Consider the following 26,319-nt stretch of genomic DNA (forward strand, 5'->3'; position numbering starts at 1 on the left):
GGGGTCGAGACCCAGGGTCTCGAGCTTGATGACGAGCTTGGAGGGTACTATGGTGTTGAATGCCGAGCTGTAGTCGATGAACAGCATTCTCACATAGGTATTCCTCTTGTCCAGGTGGGTTAGGGCAGTGTGCAGTGTGGTTGAGATTGCATCGTCTGTGGACCTATTTGGGCGGTAAGCAAATTGGAGTGGGTCTAGGGTGTCAGGTAGGGTGAAGGTGATATGGTCCTTGACTAGTCTCTCAAAGCACTTCATGATGACGGAAGTGAGTGCTACGGGCGGTAGTCGTTTAGCTCAGTTACCTTAGCTTTCTTGGGAACAGGAACAATGGTGGCCCTCTTGAAGCATGTGGGAACAGCAGACTGGTATAGGGATTGATTGAATATGTCCGTAAACACACCGGCAAGCTGGTCTGCGCATGCTCTGAGGGCGCGGCTGGGGATGCCGTCTGGGCCTGCAGCCTTGCGAGGGTTAACACGTTTAAATGTCTTACTCACCTCAGCTGCAGTGAAGGAGAGACCTCATGTTTTCGTTGCAGGCCGTGTCAGTGGCACTGTATTGTCCTCAAAGCGGGCAAAACAGTTATTTAGTCTGCCTGGGAGCAAGACATCCTGGTCCGTGACTGGGCTGGGTTTCTTCTTGTAGTCCGTGATTGACTGTAGACCCTGCCACATGCCTCTTGTGTCTGAGCCATTGAATTGAGATTCCACTTTGTCTCTGTACTGAAGCTTAGCTTGTTTAATAGCCTTGCGGAGGGAATAGCTGCATTGTTTATATTCGGACATGTTACCAGACACCTTGCCCTGATTAAAAGCAGTGGTTCGCGCTTTCAGTTTCACGCGAATGCTGCCATCAATCCACGGTTTCTGGTTTGGGAATGTTTTTATCGTTGCTATGGGAACGACATCTTCGACGCACGTTCTAATGAACTCGCACACCGAATCAGCGTATTCGTCAATATTTTCATCTGACGCAATACGAAACATGTCCCAGTCCACGTGATGGAAGCAGTGAATAATGATGAGTGAGAAAGATCATACCCCTAAGACATGCTAACCTACCTTGTTATTTGTAATGGTGAGAGGTTAGCATGTCTTGGTGGTATGATCTTTGAACCTCTGTAAATTTCACACTCATCAATATTCACGATTCATTTAGGATTATCTATAATCATGGTAGCATCCACATTAATGTAGAAGTGTTTAAAAGACACCTTGCCCTGTAAGTAATTTTGACCCCTATCTATAATCATGGTAGCATCCACATTAATGTAGAAGTGTTTAAAAACACATTATATTAATATTTATAATAAAAGTGACTCCAAGATATCACGATACATTATTTACCATTAATTTCTATTGGGCACAAAATAATCTGAAACACAACCAAAACGACCTACAAATGCATCCAACAAGTTTGATGTAGTCATTGCGTGCTAGGAATACGGCACCAAATACAAAACTTGAACGACTTTATTTGTAAGAATCTTTAGGGGTGTCAGTAATTTTGACCCCTATCTTTTTGAGAAAAAATGCATTTACTCGTTATACAAAATATCTTTCTCTGAGAAATTGTATTAGTATACAATAATATAATTTTGCCATTGTTTGAGCATAATATATAGCTTAGTATTTTAATTATTTATTTTATACACTCATTTTTGATTATCTTTATCATGGGTGTCAATCATTTCAGGAACCCGCTGTATAACAGAAGCAAAATATCTAATAAATGTCTTATTGTCAGTCTTATCGTCACAGTCTTCTTGTCAGAGTCTTTTTGTCACTTTGCTTTGCATACAGGAAAAAAACAAGTGTTCAAGATTAGGAGGTTTGTATTTTTAGCAATTGGCAATGATCAACAGGTTTCTAACTATTTTCCATCATTGTTGCCTACTGTTCCAGATGAGTTGTGGATAGTTACGCAATAAGAGCCTTTCATTGTCACCTACACAATGTCTGACGCTCATCCACGTACAGGTGAGCTGGCACAGACAGGCTACCCAACAGGAAATGGGGTGTGTTGACACATTGTTTGAATGGATGAACACTCCACCCACATCAACCAAAATGTGACAAACCTCACGTTTGCTTTAACCTTTCAAATGATTTCTATGATTAGGTGTAGCCACAACCATGTGTAGCCACAACAATGTATTTACTTAAGTGATAATGCTAGAGGAGCCGGTATTTAGAGAAGATGTTGGGACGGTGTTATTAGGCCCGAGACGAATTAGAGGGCCGGCAAACCGTGCCAATATATCCTCCAAACACCTGCTTCAAGGGCATTATCATTTTATACAAAATAATATTTTTTTCTTAACTGACTTGCCTATTTAAATAAAGGTGAAATTAATATGAAAATAAAATGTAAAATATTCAAATAATGATTGACATATTTTCAGTAAAAACACTAATTTGATGAATTTTTGATGAATTTATTCCACAAGATATAGTCCCGACACAAATCTAGGGTTGCTACCCAAGTCGACTGGTCGTTCGTTCTATTGGTGCGGTTGCTAGAGACGTGACCCAGTTGTTCAGTCTTTTTGTTCTGTATCTATGGACACGACCCAGTCATTAATTCTAAATGTTCCATTGTCATACTGACTGGCATCATTCTTATCCCTTGCTTGCTAGCTAGCCAACTACGGCTAACTTACAGTCACATGAAAAAATGCAGCCAGAATAACAGCAAAGTAGCTGCATTTGCGTTTATATAAGATGTTTTCTAGTGACATTTATTTGGATACATCTGTAAAAATGAGCTAATAGGCATAGAGAATGTGCTTACTCATAGGGACAATGTTGTTCAGAGGAGCTAGCCAACAACACAGCTAACACTATCACTTCAAACTGAAGCTGGAAAGACTGCAAACTAGCTGCACCTTTTTTCAATTGACATTTCTTTGTATATATCCATAAAAATGATGCCAGCTGATTCATGATATCTACTGGCTGAGAAACGCTGCCTGCCTGTCTGTCTCATCCAGATTCCCAAGATGTTCACTACTATGGGACAGCTGGAGATCGAATTTGAATATTGAAACAATGTTGCAAATGTCGGAGAGATTAATTAACAAGGTTAATACAAATCTCCACTGTTGAAAGCAAAATGTTAGTCTAAAAGAAATGTGAAATAATTTCTAGATGCTTTTTATAGTGGAGATCAAGTTTATAAAGTGCCTGGCTTGGCTGATGAGACAGTGGATTGCGCAGTCAGATAGAAGAGAGTAAATAAGCATTTTAACATCATAGATATAAGATTTAGCAGGTGGTAACTTGTGGAATAGACACCGGCTGGAATGCGGTTTTAACCAATCAGCATTAAGGATTAGACCCACCCATTGTATAATTAAGCAATAAGGCCCGAGGGGGTGTGGTATATGGCCAACATACCACGGCTAAGGGTTGTTCTTAAGCACAATGCAACGCGAAGTGCCTGGACACAGCCCTTAGCCGTGGTATATTGGCCATATATCACAACCCCCCCGAGGTGTCTTATTGCTATTATAAACTGTTTACCAATGTAATTAGAGCAGTAAAAATAACTGTTTTGTCATACCCATGGTATATGATCTGATATAGCACAGCTGTCAGCCAATCAGCATTCAGGGCTAGAACAACCCAGTTTATACATTTCAACATTATATGGCAGCCATGTTAGCTCCCCATTAACATTACATGGGGATTTAAAAAAAAAAAAACTTTCAAACTGAATGTCTACAATTAGCATTATGATGCATTTACATGACACTACAACATTCTATGGCAGCCATATTAGCTCCCCATTAACATTATATGGGCAATATTTAAACTCCCGAGTGGCGCAGCGGTGTAAGGCACTACATCAATCAATCAATCAATCAAATGTATTTAAAAAGCCTTTTTTTACATCAGCCGATATCAAAGTGCTATACAGAAACCAAGCCTAAAACCTCAAACAGCAAGCAATGCATGCCGATGTAGAAGCACGGTGGATAGGACGCTCATCCAGATCCATGCAAGAGGCATCACTACAGACCCTGGTTCGATTCCAGGCTGTATCACAACCGGACGTGATTGGGAGTCCCATAGGGCAGCGAAGAATTGGCCCAGTGTCATCCGGGTTTTATTTTATTGATTTATCTGTTATTTTACCAGGTAAGTTGACTGAGAACACATTCTCATTTGCAGCAACGACCTGGGGATTAATTACATGGGAAAGGAGGGGGATGAATGAGCCAATTGTAAACTGGGGTTTATTCAGTGACCGTGATGGTTTGAGGGCCAGATTGGGAATTTAGCCAGGACACCGGAGTTAACACCCCTACTCTTACGATAAGTGCCATGGGATCTTTAATGACCTCCGAGAGTCAGGACACCAGTTTAATGTCCTATCCGAAAGACGGCACCCTACAAAGGGCAGTGTCCCCAATCACTGCCCTGGGGGCATTAGGATTTTTTTTAGACCAGAGGAAAGAGTGCCTCCTACTGTCCCTCCAACACCACTTCCAGCAGCATCAGGTCTCCCATCCAGGGACTGCCCAGGACCAACCCTGCTCAGCTTCAGAAGCAAGCCAGAAGTGGTATGCAGGGTGGTATGCTGCTGGGTTAGGGTTTGGCTGGAGTAGGCAGTCATTGTAAATAAGAATCAGTTCTTAACTGACTTTAAAAAAATATATATATATCCGAAACATACAATTTACTTGCAGTGAAGCCGCTCCACAACTACACCACACCAGTCATCCAACAGACTCCCATTCAGAGCGACACACAGAAGCATCCAGGGTTAACTGACTTGCCTAGTTAAATAAAGTTTACATTAAATTAAACAATGCTATGTAACTGAATGTATAGAATTAGAACAATATTAAACATTCTCAAAGTTGGCTTAACTCTCTAAATAGACGGAGTTTAAAAAACATTAAGAACAGCTTCCTAATACTGAGTCCTCCTTTTGCCCTCAGAACAGCCTCAATTCAATGGGGCATACACTCTACAAGGTGTTAAAAGCATTCCACAGGGATGCTGGCCCATGTTAACATTTGTGTCAAGTTGGCTGGATGTCCTTTGGATGGTGGATCATTCTTGATACACAAAGGAATATGTTGAACGTGAAAAATCCAGCAGTGTTGCAGTTCTTGACACCAACCGGTGCGCCTATCACCTACTGTCTCAAGGCTCATGGAAAGAGCATGTGTTCTTAATGTTTTTTACACACAGTGTATATGTCTCTGGGTGTAGCTAATGATGATATATGTAAAAATGTATCATAGCTAAAAAAAACAGTACATTTGTATCAGTAAATACAGTATGTCATGTATTGGGCAAATAACTGGGGATATCTTCAAAAAAACATTGCACAACCACTGACAAATTGACAATTTCTTCTGCCCCTACCAAAGTATGTACAACTTTGCATATAATGATTACATGTACCAATATGAAAAACAATACAGTAGTGTCTAATGTTGTGGTGGAGGATACCCAGGGAAGTCAGCTCAGTGAGGTTTGTTTACATTATCACCCTGTTGTCAACGTCATCAGTTGTTGCCATGTTCGATGAGCGCTGGGCCACAGGAAGGAAGCGGGAGAGGCAGAGCGTGTTGGGGGAAACACAAGCTCCAACGACTCAGGAGGACGTGTGTTTATACGCAGAGCAAACTGCTGTGACCTACATGACTGAACTGAGCCTCTTTACACCAAGCCAGACCGCATGTGACATCTCAGCCTTAGCAGGCCTGAGAGTGACGGTGTGTCCACGCCATCAACACCCAGGGACAGGAAATAGTACTAATGCTCATGGGTTAGTGTCATAACAACCGTCATCAAGGAGACCAAACTCAGAAATTATGTTGTGGTGGTCGGGATAGCAATAAGCCAATAACACTATTATAGTGAAACATCCACTTTCTGAAGATCTGTCACACTTCCACGTTTATTAATGAAAAATGACAAGGACATAATGTTCTCAGATGGATAGATAATGAAAGTGAACTGATAATTTATTCAGTGAAGAACATTTCATGGAGGTATTATGAGACATGCAGCTGCCTGACCTGCATGCATGACTACCAGATACTACTGTGTACGTACCTTGACTAGACAAATGTGTCTGTTCTGATGACTCAAGCTCTCACAAGTCATTAAACATTTCTCGGATGGATTTGGTTTCTGGAATTTTCAGAACCCCACTTGGCTTCGAGAAAGTAAGCCACAGTATAAAAAATATCCTCCTTTTTTAGTCTCTCAGGGCTGGCTGGCTATTGGGAAGTTCCAGGTTAATGACTAAACCCAGGACACACATTGGAAAAGCCTGTAGGGCAGGGTTGACTCCCTTTCCGATAAGTACTGATAATGGAGTCACAGGTTCAGCAGAAGAGGCTAAGAAAAGAACCAATAGCTAGGTTATCCCTTTCATCCCATTTTGTCACAGTAAGTATGTATTATGAAGATTATGCCTACATTTACAAATGAAGTGACCTAGTAAAAGGCAAATAAATACTAATCAACATTCAGCAACATTTGTTCACAGCAGACACAGACCATGAATATATGCAAAAACTATAAAACTGTATTCTGGGGCTTTATTTATTAACTATTAGGTGGTCAATCATAGGATCAGAACGATACACTATCGCATAAACTGTGCTTCTTTTATCATAATCATCATTCTGAACAGCATCATCAGTACCACCATAAACCCCACTCTCTGAGGGTGACTCAGGGGGGGTTTTGATATGCAAAAAAACAGGCCCAGTTCACATGCATGTAAACTTTTTTCAGAGTACAGTTTCTTCAAAATTGAGCAGCTATGCCTTTAAGACCACTTCCTGTCTCTGGCCACACCTTGGTAGTACTTTTCCCAATGCCGATCGGTGCAGCCTGTTCCATCCTGTTCCTTGACGTCAGCAGAGCCGTGTGGTTTGGGAGTGCTGCTATTACTCACTGCTTAGTTGTATTCCTGTGATATGGCATAAGGTAGTGAGTGGTAGTGTGGCAATGTTACTGCTGTCATGATAATGCGTATAATGTTACTTTACATGCGGACATAGTACCATTTGTTTTCTAAGTAAGGGTACTCTGGACCTAATACAATATTGAAGCAGGGATAACCATTATATTTATTTCTGTGAATACTTTAAAAGTATTCCCCTCAGGAGGCTGAAAAGATTTGTCATGGGCCCTTAGATCCTCAATTTCTTTTTACAGCTGCACCTTTGAGAGCATCTTGACTGGTTGCATCACCACTTGGTTTGGCAATTGCTTAGCATCCGACCGCAAGGCGATACAGAGGGTAGTGTGTATGGCTCAGTACATCACTGGGGCCGAGCTCCCTGCCATTGAGGACCTCTATGCCAGGAGGTGTCAGAGGAAGGACCTAAAAATGTTTTAAAACTCCAGCCACCTAAGTCATAGACTGTTTTCTCTGCTACCGCATGGCAAGCGGTACTGATGCACCAAGTCTGGAACCAACAGGACGCTAAACAGCTTCTACCCCGGAGCCATAAGACTGCTAAATAGTCAGTTAAATAGTTAACCAAATAGCTACCCAGAATATCTGCAGTGATTATTTTTTGCACAAACCTTTTTGTGAAATCACATACATAGCTGCTACTGTTTATCTATCCTGTTGCCTAGTCACTTTATTCCTAGTTATATGTACAGTACATATCTACCTCAATTACTTCGTACCCCAGCACATCGACTCGGAACTGATACCCCATGTATATAGCCAAGTTATCGTTACTCACTGTGTAGTTATTATTACGTGCTATTACTTCTCTATTTCCTTTCTCTCTGCATTGTTGGGAAGGGTCCGCAAGTAAGCATTTCCCGGTTAGCCTGTTTATGAAGCACATGACAAATAACCTTTGATTTGAAAAGCCAATTTAATTAAATCTACTAATTGTAGATGTATCCTTGTACAAATAAAATAGCTTTGCCAATATGTATCCTAATGGAGAAAGGGAAAAATACAACAAAAAAACGAATTGACACAATGTTATCTGTTCAGAGTTCAGCCTGAGAATAAGATTCTGAACATGAGTCAGATCCATAACAGTGGTTCAAAAAAGGATACATATATGGATACAGACAGATAATTATTGATGAGTAGGTACAGAAAATAGGAAAGTATGGGTTATACTGTACACTATGTGTCCAGGTATGTGAGTCATAAAGTTGTATGATGACACAAAGAAACCTCTTGACTTGTATGCTTATGTTGAAACCTGAGCTGTTTGTGTGTTCTGAAGAGCCCCCTTGTGGCAACTTAAAAACACTGGTCTTGCACAGTATGCAATACAGACACCGCCTACCAAGTTCATCACGGTGAAATAATAGAAATACAATTAGAACATTTGTCATTGAAAATTGAATATATTTTGTCAGGTCAGCTTTACATGTCAATTGTCAAGTTCTTTAATTCTGCATTGCTAGAAAATGACCCACAAGTAAGCGTTTCACTGATAAAGCCAACTTACGCTTGATCTGAAAATGTAATCAGAGGCTTGGTATCACGGATGTGACGTAATCGCGGAGTCTGCAGCGGCCAGCGTTTCACTGTTAAAGCCCATTTACGCTTGATCTGAAATGTAATCAGAGGCTTCGTATCGTGGATGTGACGCAATCGCGGAGTCTGCAGAAGCCAACTCAAACTCAATACTGCATTGCCGTGCGCCTCTCAAATTTCACAATGCCGAGATCTCCATATAGCTCCGCAATGACATGATTGGTTGACAGTAGGTGAGGGCCGGAGGTAATGTATATAAAAAATAAAAAAAATTCTTGACTGAATTCTGTGGAGGCCGCACCGGCACCTCAGTAAGTGATGTACGGCCACTGCAGACAGATTGACTATGTACCCTATTTTATATCTACATCAGTTCTTTACGAAGCATGAGACAAATACATGAGCAGTTTAAGTCAGAAATAGTTCACAAATGTCATGCAACAGGTCATACATACCCTGGACACTTCATATGCTACGGATTCAGCTGCTTAATTAACGTCTAGGGTACAGAGGGTTCCATCGGGGCCTTCATGGGAGAAGCAGCAGCTCAGCGATGTCTGAGACGCACAGAAGATGTTACACGCAATCTGCTCCCTTTGTATGACTGGCATGGCTGAGCCTAGCTTCAATTACCATTTTGAGGTGGGACATTTGTCACGTTCAAAACAACTGGGAAAATAATTTGTAACGGTCATCCAAACCTGAATTCCAGCTACGATTTAGTGACCTGAAGATCACTGACGTCATAATTTGACCTTCTATTTTTCCGAGTTCAGTTGTCTTGAAACCAACTATTGTAATGCTCTTTTCATTAGTGACAAATGATCATTCAGTCTCATACAAAAGATTGATGGTGCGTTCAAGAAAACTGGAAACTCGGAAAAATATGAGGTCAAATCATGACGTCATGGTTCTTCAGGTCAAAAAACAAATCTGACATGACTATTACCACAGCCTTTGTTTATAATTCTGTATGAAAATAAAATCTTAAAACATGACTCAGATCCAAAAAGCAGAACAAAAATCAGCAGATTTGTTTTTATTTTAAAAAAGGAATACAATGGATGTAAATAATAAAAAACAAAAAGGTTGGTGAGCATAAGTACAGAAAAACAGGAACATCTGGGCAAACACAAAGCTGCCCAGGTAGGTACTGTGAGTTCATCATTACTTGTAAATGCATTTTTTTAAAAGTCAGACTAAAATCTGATCTAAATAACTTCTTAAAGTATCAAGAGAGCATGTCCATGGGTAGGACATCATACATTCCAGAGAAAAGGTACAGCCATTTGACTCAGGATATACATAGTTCTTTTTGAGTCACTAAGGTAAACTGAATGCTAGTAGCTGAACTAATCTCATGAAAAACGTGTTAATTCACAAGTGCAGGACATCTTTGTGGAAAAAAGTTAACTAAAACTGACAGCCCAGGCCATAACTGATCATCATTACAGTGTTTTAATCCCTGTGCTGGTGTTTGTAAGTTGGTTTGAGATCGCAGGCTCCCTGTCCAGACAGGCAGAATGGGTTTTATGTTTCAGAGGCTGGGAAAATAAAGGCTGATGGTAATTTGTATTGCTAGCTAAGGGAGAGGGTTAGCTGCTGCCTGTATCTCCATACAGTATGCTGAGCTGGCATTTTAATGCAACCTCCTGTGTTCAGATGCAATGCTCACCTGATGCATTTCACCCAGTTTGTTTCTTTAGTATGAAAAAGCCTCTGCATTGTTCATCCAGTGGGGACTGCTAGAAGTCACCATCCCTGAATATCTAATGGGTTAAACAAATGTTGCAAAATCATTGGAGACTCCTTTATAGCAGACTTTAGCCAAAATACATAAAAATGACATTTGTAAATTTTTGGAAAATGGGCTAAAATGTGAACGCAAAACCTCAAACTATGCAAAAAAAATAACAGCTCAATACATGCGTGCAGCACTTCCATTCAAAGCACATCATCAACGAGACACTGTTTAAATGTAAAGTTTGAAATTAATATGTGGTGGGGGTCAGGGTCAAGAACCAGGAAACAATCTAGAATATATTTAAAATATAACTTATTATTAGCTTGTGATGTTTCCCACTAAGACAGCAGATGGAAATCATGCATCAGTAGAAAGCCCAGATAACACTTAACACTTGCGCACACACACAGTGTGCCTCCTGTAGCTTTAGCCAAAAGACCCTAAACAGGGAAGTGGTAGGGAGCTCTCCTATGGCCTGTAAATAACCCACTGAATGCACCCCTCATCCAGTGGAAGGAGAGGAGTGCAGTGTCTCCCTCGGATGGTGGCCACCACTTAGCCTCAGCTTACTCCTGGGTATATTACTGCCCCATCATCTCAAGTTTGTCTTTTCTTTTCACTAACATCTCTGCAGCAATTCATTACGTTCACACTGCAGGGTTGCCACAAACCAAGCACTGTAACTCCTCCAGAACAATTGTAAAGAACTGCAAAGGAAAGGACTATTTGGGAGAGAAAGGTGAATAGCCAACAGACATTTTTTTGCAAAGGCTGAAACAGAATAACACATTTGCGTGTTATTTGGTAACTGAATAGAAGGTGCGTGTGTCCCGGTAGGGTAGACTACTAGTAGACTATTCAGCTCACAGAACACAGGAACAAACACCTGAATTTACTGACGGTTAGAAAGAAACATTTGTTTACTCATTTGTTTTGAAAATAAACACGTATTTGGGATGTGATACCTGAAAATTGAGACCCTGAGCGTCCAAACTGACAGTTCATATGAGAGCTATGGTGGGTGACGAGGAAAAAGAGGCAGTCCCTTCCCCCCACACCCCTGCTCCGCATTTGTAAAGAAAACGAGTGAGTCTGAATCAATAGATTCTCTGAAGTCCAAACAATCCACTTGCCCAGCCAGCAGAGTAAAACCATAGGCAGAGAGGGCCGGCTGGCCAGCCTAGTTCACCCTGCAAAAAAAACAGACAAGAGAAAGGGAGGAGCAAGAGAGGGAGGAGGGTAGAGGAGATCAGTGGAAACAGGCCCGGTAACAGACATAAGCACCCAGGGCCAGGGCAGTGCAGAGGCAAACATTGGCCAGCAGGGGGTTCCAGGCCCCTAGAGCCTCAGGGCTATCATCTCCTGCTGCCTGCTCAGCTGCCTGGTCCTGGTTCAGCCCCTGCTGTTTTTCTGGCTCATGCAGCCGGTGGGGTTTCGTAGGAGCTTTGGGAGCTGGTTCTTTGCTTCCCGCCTGGCCATCAGGTTGATCACTGGATACAGTGGAAGACTGCGACTGGGCGGTAGCACCTTCACCACTGCCCCTCCATCGCAGTTCAGTCTCTGGTGGGGCACTGCAATGGGAGAGATATTCCAGGGGTAGAAGGATAAAGAGTGACACTGAATATTGCGTGTATGAAGTCTAGACTGCTAAAAATCTAATTGAGCGGGTCTTATTTACCTGCGAGTGTGGGAATCGTTCTGGGCAACAACAATCTCAGGAAAAAATGAGATGGGTTCAACCGTGCCGTTGACAGATAGACCTGGAGGACGGGGGCGGGGCAGGGGAGGTGTGAACTCTGGAGGAACGTCCTCTTCGTTGGAGAGCTCTTTCCACGACTCCTTAAACATTTATGGATTGATGTGGGTATTATTTAAACATTAAAAGGCTTTACAGAGAAGATGACCTTTCTCCATACATGAGACATCTGTATCTAGTTCGAGCTTCCCAAATAAAAACACCCAATTGGCCGACTTTAAATTATTCATTAGAGGACAAGTATAAGAACTTTGTGGCTAACCAGTTCCTGAAAATATATACAAAAAGGCAAACACATTTTACAGACACCCGAGACCCAATTTGTATGTGCTTGCATGACCTACTATAGCACTTTGGTTCATGGCAGCAACTAAAAGATGGATTCAACTTACCTGCAATGATGCATCTCCCATGATGCACCTGGCACCTTCAATAACAGCGAGGTAGGAAAATCTGAGTTGGTCGGGTGTTTGAATCAGGCCCATCCGATATCGTCGCATCTCCAGCAGTACGTCACGAATGTGCACAGATGACGGGTCCTTGCGCATGGACATCTGCAAACAGATATTTCACAGCAAGTTTCATTAGGTAAACTGACAATTACTTGACATGAAGTCATGATTCTTCATAAAGCCATTGGAAATGCATGTTTGCACAACTCAATACCACATTTGCATAATTTCGGCTTGTGGGAGGAATAAAGTTTTACATTTCGAATGAGATTCCCAGTGCAGTACTGACCAGTAACAGGCAAGTGTCGACAAGACAGAAGGTTCCCGAGCGTCCAATGCCTGCGCTGCAGTGCACCACCACAGGCCCCTGGTCAGAGTTGAGGCACCCAGACTCCCGCACCTTGAACAGGAAGTTAAGGAAGGAGGCTGGAGATTCGGGCACACCAAAGTCAGGCCAGGTGGTGTAGTGAAAATGTAGGATCTCTCTAGTTTCCCGAGTCTGTAGAAGAGGGACAAATGAACCCACTAAGTATAAAATGGAGCAGACATATCAATTACTGTATTGCCACCACCACCACCAGTATGAACATAAGAAAATCTTTATAGGAATCTCAGACAAGAGTCAAAGAATCATGTTATAAATTACTTTGGAACATGATAGTCCTGAGTTCAGTTGCTTGTAGAAGGATATCAAACACCCACCGAAGCTGCTTCAAAGCAGTGTGGACGATTTCTAGGAATAGCCTGGATCTCTGCTGATAGTAATGATAATAAACAAGTACAGTCCTCTTACAATGAATGTGGGTATTTATACAACAGGTGGGTCTAATCCTGGATGCTTACTGGTTACCACCGGCAAACCTTATGACATTGAAATGCCTATTCACTGTTCAATCCAGTGTCTCATCAACCCTGACAGGCAATTTATAAACTCGATCTACTGTAAAAAGCATCTAAACATTAACTCCCGTTTCTTTGTATATCCATAAAAATGCAGATTCACGCAATCTCAAACTGAAGCTGGAAAGACTGCAAACTAGCTGCATTTTGTTTTGTTTGACTGGTTTTTCTATTGACATCCCGACACGTTCATTACTAAGGGACAGCTGGAGATTAAATGTCAATGTTTCAAATGTCAGAGACAGCCAGGTTTATACAAATCTTTGCTGTTGAAAACCAAATGCAAAGATTTGAAACCCAGCCGCAAACCCCAAACAGCAAGCAATGCAGGTGTAGAAGCACGGTGGCTAGGAACAACTCCCTAGAAAGGCCAAAACCTAGGAAGAAACCTAGAGAGGAACCAGGCTGAGGGGTGGCCAGTCCTCTTCTGGCTGTGCCGGGTGAAGATTATACAGAACATGGCCAAGAATAAGTACGCTGCCGGCCAGCATGGCAGCGGAACATTTAGAACGAACAAAAGATTAAACAGCTGCGTCGCATCTCTGGCAACCTAAATGATTTGTTTCAGGACTGTATCTTGTGGAAGGATGAAATAGGATGAATAAATTTATCAAAATAGAATGTAATGAAAATGTCAAATTATATGAATATGGTGGTAACCCGTAGCCAGTGTATGGAGGATATATTGGCATGGTTTGCCGACCCGAGACAAACACCCATGCCAATATATCCTCCAAACACCGGCTTCTCGGGAATTATCACTTAAGGCAGCTAACCCACTGTTCCTAGGCCGTCATTGAAAATAAGAATTTGTTCTTAACTGACTTGCCTAGTAAAATAAAGGTTAAAAATAATATATATACACTACATGATCAAAAGTATGTGGACACCCGTGTGTGGAGACAGCAGCCTCCACTCCTGGGAAGGCTTTCCACTAGATGTTGGAACATTGCTGCAGGGACTTGCGTCCATTCAGCCACAAGAGCATTAATGAGGTGGGGCACTGATGTTGGGCGATTAAGCCTGGCTCACAGTTGGCATTCCAATTCATCCCAAAGGTGTTCGAGGGGGTTGAGGTCCGATCAACAAAACATTGCTGTATGGACCTCGCTTTGTGCATGTTCATGCTGAAACAGGAAAGGGCCTTCCCCCAAACTGTTGCCCCAAAGTTGGAAGCACAGAACCATCTAGAATGTCATTGTATGCTGTAGCTTTAAGATCTCCCTTCACTGGAACTAAGGGGCTTAGTCCAAACCATGTAAAACAGCCCCAGACCATTATTCCTCTACCAAACTTCAGTTGGCACTGGGCAGGTAGCGTTCTCCTGGCATCCGCTAAACCCAGATTTGTCCATCGGACTGCCAGATAGGGAGTTATTCATCACTACAGAGAATGTGTTTCCACTTCTCCAGAGTCCAATGGCAGCAAGATTTACGCCACTCCAGCTGACGCTTGGCATTGTGCATGGTTATCTTATGCTTGTGTGCGACTGCTCGGCCATGGAAATCCATTTCATGAAGCTCCAGACAAACAGTTCTTGCGCTGACGTTGCTTCTAGAGGCAGTTTGGAACTCGGTAGTGAGCGTTTTAACTGAGGACAGACGATTTTACGGGCTTCAGCACTCGGCGGTCCCATTCTGTGAGCTTGTGTCCGACCACTTTGCATCTGAGCAGTTGTTGCTCCTAAACGTTTACACCTCAAAATAAAAGCACTTACAGTTGACAGGGCAGCTCTAGCAGGGCAGAAATTTGACAAACTGACATACTATGATGGTACCATGTTGAAAGCCACAGCACTTCAGTAAAGCCATTCTACTGCCAATGTTTATCTACGTAGATTGCATGACTGTGTGCTAGATTTTATACACCTGTCAGCAACGGGTGAGGATGAAATAGCTGAATCCACTAATTTGATAGTGTGTTCACATACTTCTGTATATATAGTGTAGATCAGTAAATCGGGCACTGTACCAGGAAGTGTACATTTTATGCCTTAGTACCTAATTTAAGATTATAATAGGATGGTAAGAGAAGAACAGAAGATTACACAATGAACAAAAAGGAATCTTACCGACAGATTTTCTAGCTCCAGCTGACGGACAGTGTAGTAGGATTTGATGTCTTCTGAAACAAGCGTTAGCTTGAAATTTGTGTCTTCAAAAACCGCCTCCCTCACCTCTCTAGGCGGCCAGTACTGGGCACACTTCACCTGAAAAATAGTCAGAAATGTCATAACTGCATACATTTTACTGGGATGTTTACATTGAATAAGTACAATATTGATATTTTGGGTGAACAAGCCCCTGTTATACCAAAAACAGAGCAGTACTTTGCAACTGGAGGTCCATAGTGGTTAAAGGGAGCTCATATAATTATATATATATATATATATATATATATATATTTTTAAATACTACTAATTATGGTAATACTCACAGATCCTTTCTCTATGACACGGTTCAGCATCACCACTCCCATGGTCCTCTGCTCCCACACCATCTCCCAGAAGTGACCACATGTGTTTGGAAGGGGCCCCTTTGGAGGAAGAGGTAATGTTTAGCATCTTATCCATTTAAAAAAAAAACGTCTATCAGGCAGTTAAAAACACACCCACTGTAAATGCATGCGACAGGCAGGCTACACTAGTCCTAGGAACATGTCAGTTTAAAATAAAATTAAGTGTTAGAAACTTTTGATATACAGTGCAGTTGGAAAGTATTCAGACCCCTTGACTTGTTCCACATTTTGTTGAGTTACAACCTCATTCTAAAATGTAGCATGGCGCTTGTAACGCCAGGGTAGTGGGTTCGAGTCCCGGGACCACCCATATGTAGAATGTATGCACACATGACTGTAAGTCGCTTTGGATAAAAGCGTCTGCTAAATGGCATATATTATTATTATTATTATTATATATTATTTATTCCCCTCAATCAACACACAATAACCCATAATGACAAAGCAAAAAATGTTTTTTATAAAATGTTTGCAAATTTATTAAAATCATTTTTACAAAAATAAATAACATCACCTGAAATATCACATAAATATTCAGACTCTTTACTCTATGTACTATGTTGAAGCCCCTTTGGCAGCGACTACAGCCTCGAGTCTTCGGTATGACGCTACAAGCTTGGCACACCTGTATTTGGGGAGTTTCTCCCATTCCTCCTTGCAGATCCACTCAAGCTCTGTCAGGTCAGCTGGGAACGCCGGAGCTCTTCAGAGTGAACATTGGGTTCTTGGTCACCTCCCTGACCAAGGCCCTTCTCCCCCAATTGCTCAATTTGGCCAGGCTGCCAGCTCTAGGAAGAGTCTTGGTGGTTTCAAACTTCTTCCATTTAAGAATGATGGAGGCCACTGTGTTCTTGGGGACCTTCAATGATGCACATTTTTTGGTACCCTTCCCCAGATCTGTGCCTCGACACAATCTTGTCTCTGAGCTCTACGGACAATTCCCCTCGACCCCATGGCTTGGTTTTTGCTCTGACATGCACTGTCAACTGTGGGACCTTATATAGACAGGTGTGTGGGTCTTCCCAAATCATGTCCAATCAATTGAATTTACCGCAGGTGGACTCCAATCAAGTTGTAGAAACATTTCAAGGATGCTCAATGGAAACCGGATGCACCTGAGCTCAATTTCGAGTCTCATAGCAAAGGGTCTGAATACTTACGTAAATATGGCATCTGTTTATGTTTTATACATTTGCAAAAATGTCTAAAAACCTGTTTTCACTTTGTCATTATTGGGTATTGGGTGTAGACTGATGAGGGGGATTTTTTTTTGCCATTTTAGAATAGAGCTGTAACAAAATGTGGAAAAAGTCATGGTTCTGAAAACTTAAAGAACACCATGCATTTTAAACAGTGTCACCTCCAACATCAAAAAAAAAAAAAAACCTTGAAACACTGTTTATCCTTGGGTTTTCACCTGCTACATCAGTTCTGTAAAAAAAGAAGCTTTATGGCAGACATTATTTTAACCGTTTTGGAAACTTTAGAGTGTTTTCCTATTTTCAATACTACATCAGTTCTGTTATAATTATTACTAACCAATAATTAATTTTTCTACCACTAATTATATGCTTATCTTAGCTTCTTGGCCTGAGTAACAGGCAGTTTACTTTGGGCACCTCATTCATCCAAACTTCCAAATACTGTCCCCTATCCCTAAAAAGTTTTTTTTTTAAAATCAATGTGATAATAATAATAAGTGTAATAAAATATTTCCAGGATAGGATGATTTAAAACATTTTTTATATCGGAGATGCCCTTGTGCAACTGACATTCTGAACGTAGTAAAATTGCTGTAATTGCTTGCCATCTAGACAATTTATTCCCAATACTCCCTTCTTAGCCAGAGTACAAAAACCAAAGTACAAACCTGAGTAAGAATGTAGCTTCTCCGTGCCTCTTCAACAGAAATTAGGCTTGCGTTAATGTAGTCGTTCGTACCCAGTTGCAGGCGGATTCTGCTGTGGTCAACTGCAGATAATGAAAGAAGGCTGATGAAAAGAAAACACTTTCAACTTTGCAATATCCCAAGGGACTTAGGATTTCATCTCTAAACACAAGAACTTTGGTGCAGCTGTACAGTGCATACAACAGGGTCAATCTGACAAACACAGCAGTGTTTATTTCTTCTCTTCTATTCTAATCCACTCAACTAAACAGGAAATACTATCTAGGCCATTTCTCCTCATCTAAATCAAGAGAGCTGGAATGGTACTAAAGTAAATACTTCAAGTATTTTGAATGTCTGATGTTCACTTCACATCAAATCAGGAAACAAAAAATATTGACACACTAGTTGACATGTGACCAATCTGTCCCATAGGGTTTAGGTGAACTTTTTGCATCTCTGTGTAAAGAGGAAACCACAACAGCTTTGCTGTGTCTAGTTAACATGACGGAAGACTAAAAAAAGACATGACAACTGTAAAAGCTTGAACTGTTTAACTACTTGTGAGGCATCGGACCTTGAAAGATCCATCCGTTGCCATACATGAGATGTTTTAGACTACAGCTTAACACGGGTTCAGTCACAGTATGTAGCACCCAAATACAAGAAAGGCTATCCTGCATAGAGCGTCAACTATAGCCAATGTTTGAGCCTGTTATTGTAAATTTGTCATCTTATCTTATGCTTCTGTATACCTAGACCGAGGAATTGCAGCAGCTCAGTCTAACTAGAGCCCCCTTTGTAGGCCCATGGATTAATTTCCCTCCCCCCAAAAATTGGGGGAACTCAGTCGGGGTCTCAAATTATTGTTGTGAGTTAGAATAGTAGAAAAAACTAAGGGATGTTTTGAAATTTGGTTGTGCATCAGAAGCTAGCATTATTTATATATGATTTTTTATTGGTAAATTCGTTGAGCGGCCAGCTATCTAAACTTGTAGTAATCATGGCCGAATTACCAACCGTGGGGACCCTATAGATTTGTCAATCACAGACATCATATTCATACCTTTATTTTTCCCACATGTAGTTGTTACAAAGTGGGATTAAAATGTTTTTTTTGTGTCATCGATCCACACAAAATACTGTCAAAGTGGAAGAAAGATTCTAACATTTGTTTAAAATAAAACACTAGTATATTTTGATTATATAAGTTTTCCCCCTGTGAGTCAACACACCTTTGGCAGCGATTACAGCTCAATCTTTCTGGGTAAGTCAGAGCTTTGCACACCTGGAGTGTACAATACTTTCTGAATTATTTAAAAATTCTTCAGACTCTGTCAAGGTGGTTGTTGATTATTGCTAGACAGACATTTAAGTCTTGTCATAGTTTTGACTTATATTGCCATGAAAATCTAACTCGGCCACATTCAACGTCATCTTGGTAAGCAATTAATAGTGTACGCCGAGTATACAATACATTAAGAACACCTGCTCTTTCCATGACAGACAGATCAAGTGAAAGCTATGATCCCTTATTGATGTCATTTTTAAATACACTTCAAATCAGTGTGGATGATGGGGAGGAGACAGGTTAAAGGATTTTTAAGCCTTGAAACATGGATTATGGGTCTCAGAGGGTAAATGAGCAAGACAGAAAATGTAAGTACCTTCGAATGGGCTATGGTAGTATGTGCCAGGCATACCAGTTTGTGTCAAGAACTGCACCTCTGTGTTTTGTATAACGCTCAACCATTTCCTGTGTGTATCAAAAATGGTCCACCAGGACATCCAGCCAACTTGCCAACTGTGGCAAGTTGAAGTCAACATCCCTGTGCTTGACACCTTGTAGAGTCCATGCCACGACAAATTAAGGCTGGAGTGGGGGTGCTACTTAATATTAGGAAGGTGTTCCTAATGTTTAGTATATTTGGCCTTGTTTTAGGTTATTGTCCTGCTAAAAAGGTGAATGTCTTTAAGTGGCTGTCAGAAAGCAGAACACCAGGTTTTCCTCTAGGATTTTGCCTCCCCAGTCCTTGCTGAAGACAAGCATGCACGAATTGATGCAGCCACCCACTTTCTTGAAGATATGAAGAGGTACTCAATGTTTTGTGTTAAGGATAAAGTAATGTTTTCGCAGTATTACTTTAGTGCCTTATTGCAAACAGGATGCATGATTTTGAATATTTTTATTCTGTAACGTTTTCCTTTTCACTGTCAATGAAGTTAGTATTGTGGAGCAATTAATGTTGATCCATCCTCAGATTTCTCCTAGGACAGCCAATAAACAAAACTTTTTAAACTCACCATTGGCATGGTAATGGAGTTAGGAAGGACGTCCATCTTTGTAGTGACTGGGTGTATTGATACATCATCCAAAGTGCAATTTATAACTTCACCATGCTCAAATGGATATTCAATTTCTTCTTTTTACCCATCTACCAAAAGACATCCTTCTTTGCGAGGCATTGGAAAAGCTCCCTGGAATTTGTGGCTGAATCGGTTTTAGAAATTCACTGCTCAACTGAGGGACCTTACAGATAAGTATGTGTGGGATACAGAGATGAGGTAGCCATTCAAAAATCATGTTAAACACTTATTGCACACAGGGTGAGACCATGCAACTTATTAAGCACATTTGTACTCTACTTATTTAGGCTTGCCATAACAAAGGGATGAATACTTGTTGACATTTCAGCTACTCATTATGAACATAATTCCACTTTGACATGGGGTATTGTGTATGTAGGCCAGTGACAATAAAAAAATGTATCAATTTAAAATTCAAGTAGTAAACCAAAAAGGGGTGTCAATACTTTCAGAAAGCATTTCTCTCCAGCCTATGGCAAAATGTATAGAATTGCAGGAAATAATCTGTAAAATTGCTAAATTGTCTCTTTTTGTGGACCTCACCCCATCAAAGTTGCCCATCCCTGAACTAGATGGCATCAAAATCACAAAACTTACATGGGCTGACATCTCTGTAGCGATTCCGAGTTTTGTTTTCAGGTAATTTAGCAAGTTTGCAGGGCAGCTCACTTGATTGCTGACGGATTTCCTGTGAGCAAAACAATACATTTACTTACATTTCTTAACTTGAGTTTTATTTGTTTTGGGAGGCAAATGGTAGTTCCTATGGTTGTTTGCTCACTGGTATTCTCCCAATGGTGCTCTGTCTATTACAACCAGTTTCAACCCTAACAGAGTCTTAAGGAGAATGTACTATGGTGCAGACTTATGTTGTGCTTATCCATTGTTTCTGGAGGTGCACATACCATGTCCTAAAAGTAGGGTCTTTCTTTAAACACAGTAACAGGATACTTGGGATATCTACAGTAAATATGCAGTCAAGGATATTTTCCTGAACCACATTTGTTCGCAGTTTGACAAATTATGCTGACACTAAATAATTGTCCACCATCACCTCAAACGCAGATATGACACATTTGGTCACAGCCACCTTCAGGCCTTGTCTATAATCCAGAGTAGTCTAATAGTGTGTGTTAAATAGATCGTTAATCAAATGTGAATGCAATTGTGGTTTGCCCCTTTTTCTAGTAACATGCATGATTATGTCTGAATTGTGGCATGGAACAAGTAGGGTGGAATCTGTCCGCATTTAGTTATCAATGACAGTGTCAATGTGACAACACTAATCTGCTACAATGCATCTAACACGTGCAGGTGAACGTTACAAATGTAACAACCGTCGCTATAGCCTACTGATGTTACACATGTATCATTCGAAACAGTGAGGTTTTCTAGAAGACTTCACACATCCGACAGCGCCGTGGAAGTTGGTACGTTAACTACAACAACATCGAAACAGGGTAGCCTAGCTAGCTATATCAAAATTGGTACCAAATAAACCAGAAATAATACTTTATAACCACGAGACACGTGTAATAAGTAGTTGTAGGCACAATGTTAAAATCTGGCCTACTCAAACAGAACTCGCAACTTCAAATCCACCTTGATTTTCCAAGACGAACCTAACATTACCTGGTAAATGGCGTTCCAACTCCCGGGTTCATCGATTCCCCCAAACTCAGCTTCCATTGCCGTGCTACAGCCGCCTCTTTTCCCGACGACCAGTCGATATCTATTTGTAAAGGTTTGGCAAATTTGAGACGTTGTCGAACAAAGTCGACAACTCTGTCTATACGGTTCTTTATTTTCAGTAGCTAGCTAGCTACATAGATTATTGTAGTCTCTCTCGGCCTGGTTTTACCGGAAACACGCTGTGACAACCCCAGTTACGCTCCTCCCCATCGAGACTGTCCTTGAGGGAATTCGATTATATAGACCGGGTTATCACGGAGGAGTTTGCCCCGGGTAAAAGGTGATTACATTCGGTTTAGAATCTGGGCGTGAACCAGGTGCCCCGTTCAAAGCCCAGGGTAAAATCGTCTCAAAACAAAAGTGGGGTAGCCTAGGCTACATTAAGCACATGTAGTAATCAGTACGATTCTGTGTTTTCACGTGCAAAAGTGATTGATTTTGATAGCGTTATATCTGCCTTCCCAATGAAAACTAGTTTGAAAATTATCCCATATACATACATACACAAAAGTATGTGGACACCCCGTCAAATTAGTGGATTTGGCTATTTCAGGCACACTCATTGTTGACAGGTGTATTAAAATCGAGCACACAGCCATGCAATCTCCATTAACAAACATTGGCAGTAGAATGGCCTTAATGAAGAGCTCAGTGACTTTCAACATGGCAACGTCATAGGATGCCACCATTCCAACAAGTCAGTTTGTCAAATGTCTGCACTGCTAGAGCTTCTTGGGTCAAATGTAAGTGTTGTTATTGCGAGGTGGAACCGTCTAGGAACAACAATGGCTCAGCTGCAAAGTGGTAGGCCACACAAGCTCACAGAATGGGACTGCTGAGTCCTGAAGCTTGGAGTAGGTAAAAATCATCTGTCCTTGATTGCAACACTAACTACTGAGTTCCACACTACCTCACAAAGCAATGTCTATCGGGAATCAAGGTAAGACCCAGATGTGTCAAATTGACAATGGTTTAATATTTCAACAGGGGCAGGCAATAGACAGGTCAAGGCAGGCAGGGGTCAGTAAACCAGAGGTGGGACAAAGGCAGACAGACAGGTCAGGCTCAGAGTCAGGCAAGGCAAGGCAAGGGTCAAAACCAGGAGGGCAAGAAAAAGAGAGACTGGGACAGAGCTGAGCTGAGACCAAAATCACTGATTGACTTGACAAACTGGCAACGGACAAACAGAGAACACAGGTATAAATACACAGGGGAAGATGGGCAACACCTGGAGGGGGGTGGAGACAATCACAAGGACAAGTAAAACAGATCAGAGTGTGACAATGTCAGCAGTTTGTTGGGTACTTCATGGAATGGGTTTCCGTGGCGGAGAAGCCGCACACAAGCCTATGATCACCATACGCAATGCCAAGCGTTGGCTGTAGTGGTGGAAAGCTTGCCGCCATTGCATAGTGCCAACTGTGAAGTTTGGTGGAGGAGGAATAATGGTCTGTGGCTGTTCTTCATGGTTCGGATAGGCCCCTTATTTCCAGTGAAGGAAATCCTAACGCGACAGCATACAATTATATTCTAGAATCTAGATGATTCTGCACTTCCAACTTTGTGGCAAAAGTTTGGAGATGGTCCTTTCCTTTCCACAGTATGACAGTGCCCCCGTGCACAAAGCGAGGTCTATACAGAAATGGTTTGTTGAGATCGGTCTGGAAGAACTTGACTGGCCTGCACCGAGCCGTGACCTCAACCCCATCGAACACCTTTGGGATGAATTGGAACGGCAACTGTGAGCCAGTCCTAACCGCCCAACATCAGTGCCCAACCTCACTAATACTCTTGTGGCTGAATAGAAGCAAGTTCCCGCAGCCGGCGGCATGGCCCGCACAAAAACAAAAAACAAATCAAAATGGTGACATTTGCACGATCGGTTTTCCATCGCTCATTTGCACGTCGTCAATGATATCATGTCACCATGTTGGACTGTGGGTCAATTAACCTGGTTGGAGTGGGCGTCCTGATTCTAGTTTGTGAGCTAGGCAGGCTGCTGCCTGGGAAGGTCTCCCACTTAGAGGTACGAGATGGGGAGGGGGCGGGGGTAGGTTGACCTCAGGTCTCCCCACTGGAAGCCCGAGAGACTCCCTCGCTCCCTCTATCAAATAGCGCACCTCTAACTTTGTACAGTACTAATGCAATTAGTTGTGCAATTTAGTTTGTGTTTCTTGTTTGAAGTGCAATAGTGTAATAATCAGGTTCTCTTCTTTATGAGTGTGTTATTCTATTTGTGTTATAGGATTTGTGCAATTTAGTTTTATTTGTGTAATTTGTTTTTTGTTAGCAATAGGGTAATTGTGTAATAATTAAATTCCCTTTTTATTTGTATTTATATACTACAATTTGTTTCCATTTGTCTTTGTTACTTCTTTTTGATGTATGAGTCTTATGTTTGTATATATTTATATAGTTTTAAATGTTCTGATTATTTATTTGTATTGTTCCAAATGTCTGAATAAAAATACAGTTAGTGTAAAATGGTGCTGTTTTTGTTGTTGGGGCCGCTGAAGGAGGGGTTCGCCCAGGGAGCCATACAAGCTAAAACCGCCACTGCCCGCAGTAATGTTCCAACATCTAGTGGAAAGCCTTCCCAGAAGAGTAGAGGATGTTATAGCAGCAACGGAGGGGACCGACTCCATATTAATGCCAATGATTTTGGAATGAGATGTTAGACGAGCTGGTGTCCACATACCTTTGGTCATGTAGTGTATTTTATGGAAAAGAGATGTATATTTCTGGACGATACAACATGACCGAAAGCGCAGATTACTGTTCGATTTGAGAGGGCGCTGTTCCTTCACCTCTTTTTCCTAGTCACGTCACGTTTTTCTTGGGTACGTCACGGGCCACAGACTGGTGTACTGGGTTTCCACTAGATAGCGCAGCCACAAAATCAAAATAGGCTAATCCCCGCCCTCATTTTTATTTAGTTCACCTTTATTTAACCAGGTAGGCTAGTTGAGAACACGTTCTCATTTACAACTGCGACCTGGCCAAGATAAAGCATAGCAGTGTGAACAGACAACACAGAGTTACACATGGAGTAAACAATTAACAAGTCAATAACACAGTAGAAAAAAAGAGAGTCTATATACATTGTGTGCAAAAGGCATGAGGTAGGCGAATAATTAAAATTTTGCAGATTAACACTGGAGTGATAAATGATCAGATGGTCATGTACAAGTAGATATACTGGTGTGCAAAAGAGCAGAAAAGTAAATAAATATTAAACAGTATGGGGATGTGGTAGGTAAAATTGGGTGGGCTATTTACCGATAGACTATGTACAGCTGCAGCGATCAGTTCGCTGCTCAGATAGCAGATGTTTGAGTTGGTGAGGGAGATAAAACTCTTCAACTTCAGCGATTTTTGCAATTCGTTCCAGTCACAGGCAGCAGAGAACTGGAACGAAAGGCGGCCAAATGAGGTGTTGGCTTTAGGGATGATCAGTGAGATACACCTGCTGGAGCGCGTGCTACGGGTGGGTGTTGCCATCGTGACCAGTGAACTGAGATAAGGCGGAGCTTTACCTAGCATGGACTTGTAGATGACCTGGAGCCAGTGGGTCTGGTGACGAATATGTAGCGAGGGCCAGCCGACTAGAGCATACAGGTCGCAGTGGTGGGTGGTATTCGGTGCTTTAGTAACAAAACGGATGGCACTGTGATAAACTGCATCCAGTTTGCTGAGTAGAGTATTGGAAGCTATTTTGTAGATGACGTCGCCAAAGTCGAGGATCGGTAGGATAGTCAGTTTTACTAGGGTAAGTTTGGCGGAGTGAGTGAAGGAGGCTTTGTTGCGGAATAGAAAGCCGACTCTAGATTTGATTTTAGATTGGAGATGTTTGATATGAGTCTGGAAGGAGAGTTTACAGTCTAGCCAGACACCTAGGTACTTATAGATGTCCACATATTCTAGGTCGGAACCATCCAGGGTGGTGATGCTAGTCGAGCGTGCGGGTGCAGGCAGCGAACGGTTGAAAAGCATGCATTTGGTTTTACTAGCGTTTAAGAGCAATTGGAGGCCACGGAAGGAGTGTTGTATGGCATTTCTTGACATTGGCCTACCTATCTAGTAAAATAGATTACTGAACTGTCAGGAATGAGGCTAACAAATCCAGTCCAATAACGGGGGTGGTGCCTAAAACGTCTATGCTATGGGCCTATCGGACCAAGATTGACAAACATACACCTTGGTTTCTGAATAAAATATATAACAGGATTCACAAACGTATATTATATTTTGTAAATGGTAGTTTACTGTGTCAAATGGATGAGCAAACGTGCATGGCTCAATCTGCCAATATGTCAGAAATGTAGATCCACAAGTTCATTTACAAATATTTGTATCACAATCAAACTATCCCTGGGGCAAAATATTCTCTTGAAACGTAATAATAATAAAAAATTATAAATCAAATGAGGTGCACGATGTTGCACTTTTGGCACCATTCATAAAGGTCGAAACCCCACCTATCCTGAGTCGGTGCCCCCGGTAGTCT

The 26,319-nt window shown here is 41.6% G+C and overlaps 1 protein-coding gene across 1 annotated transcript; it reads right to left on the minus strand.

Annotated features, from left to right (window-relative positions):
- Positions 1 to 9,520: 9,520 nt before the first annotated feature.
- LOC118360799 (tyrosine-protein phosphatase non-receptor type 1-like) lies at positions 9,521 to 22,011 on the minus strand. Its single transcript, XM_035740224.2, has 9 exons — positions 21,753 to 22,011; positions 20,718 to 20,808; positions 17,736 to 17,836; positions 15,785 to 15,883; positions 15,420 to 15,557; positions 12,738 to 12,947; positions 12,389 to 12,550; positions 11,919 to 12,079; positions 9,521 to 11,811 (listed from the first exon to the last, which is right to left on the minus strand). Exons 1-9 carry the CDS (start codon positions 21,807 to 21,809, stop codon positions 11,490 to 11,492), a joined length of 1,341 nt encoding a protein of 446 aa, XP_035596117.1. The 5' UTR covers positions 21,810 to 22,011; the 3' UTR covers positions 9,521 to 11,489.
- Positions 22,012 to 26,319: the final 4,308 nt, after the last annotated feature.

This window comes from Oncorhynchus keta, chromosome 28 (assembly GCF_023373465.1).
Source record: "Oncorhynchus keta strain PuntledgeMale-10-30-2019 chromosome 28, Oket_V2, whole genome shotgun sequence".
Taxonomy (NCBI): domain Eukaryota; kingdom Metazoa; phylum Chordata; class Actinopteri; order Salmoniformes; family Salmonidae; genus Oncorhynchus; species Oncorhynchus keta.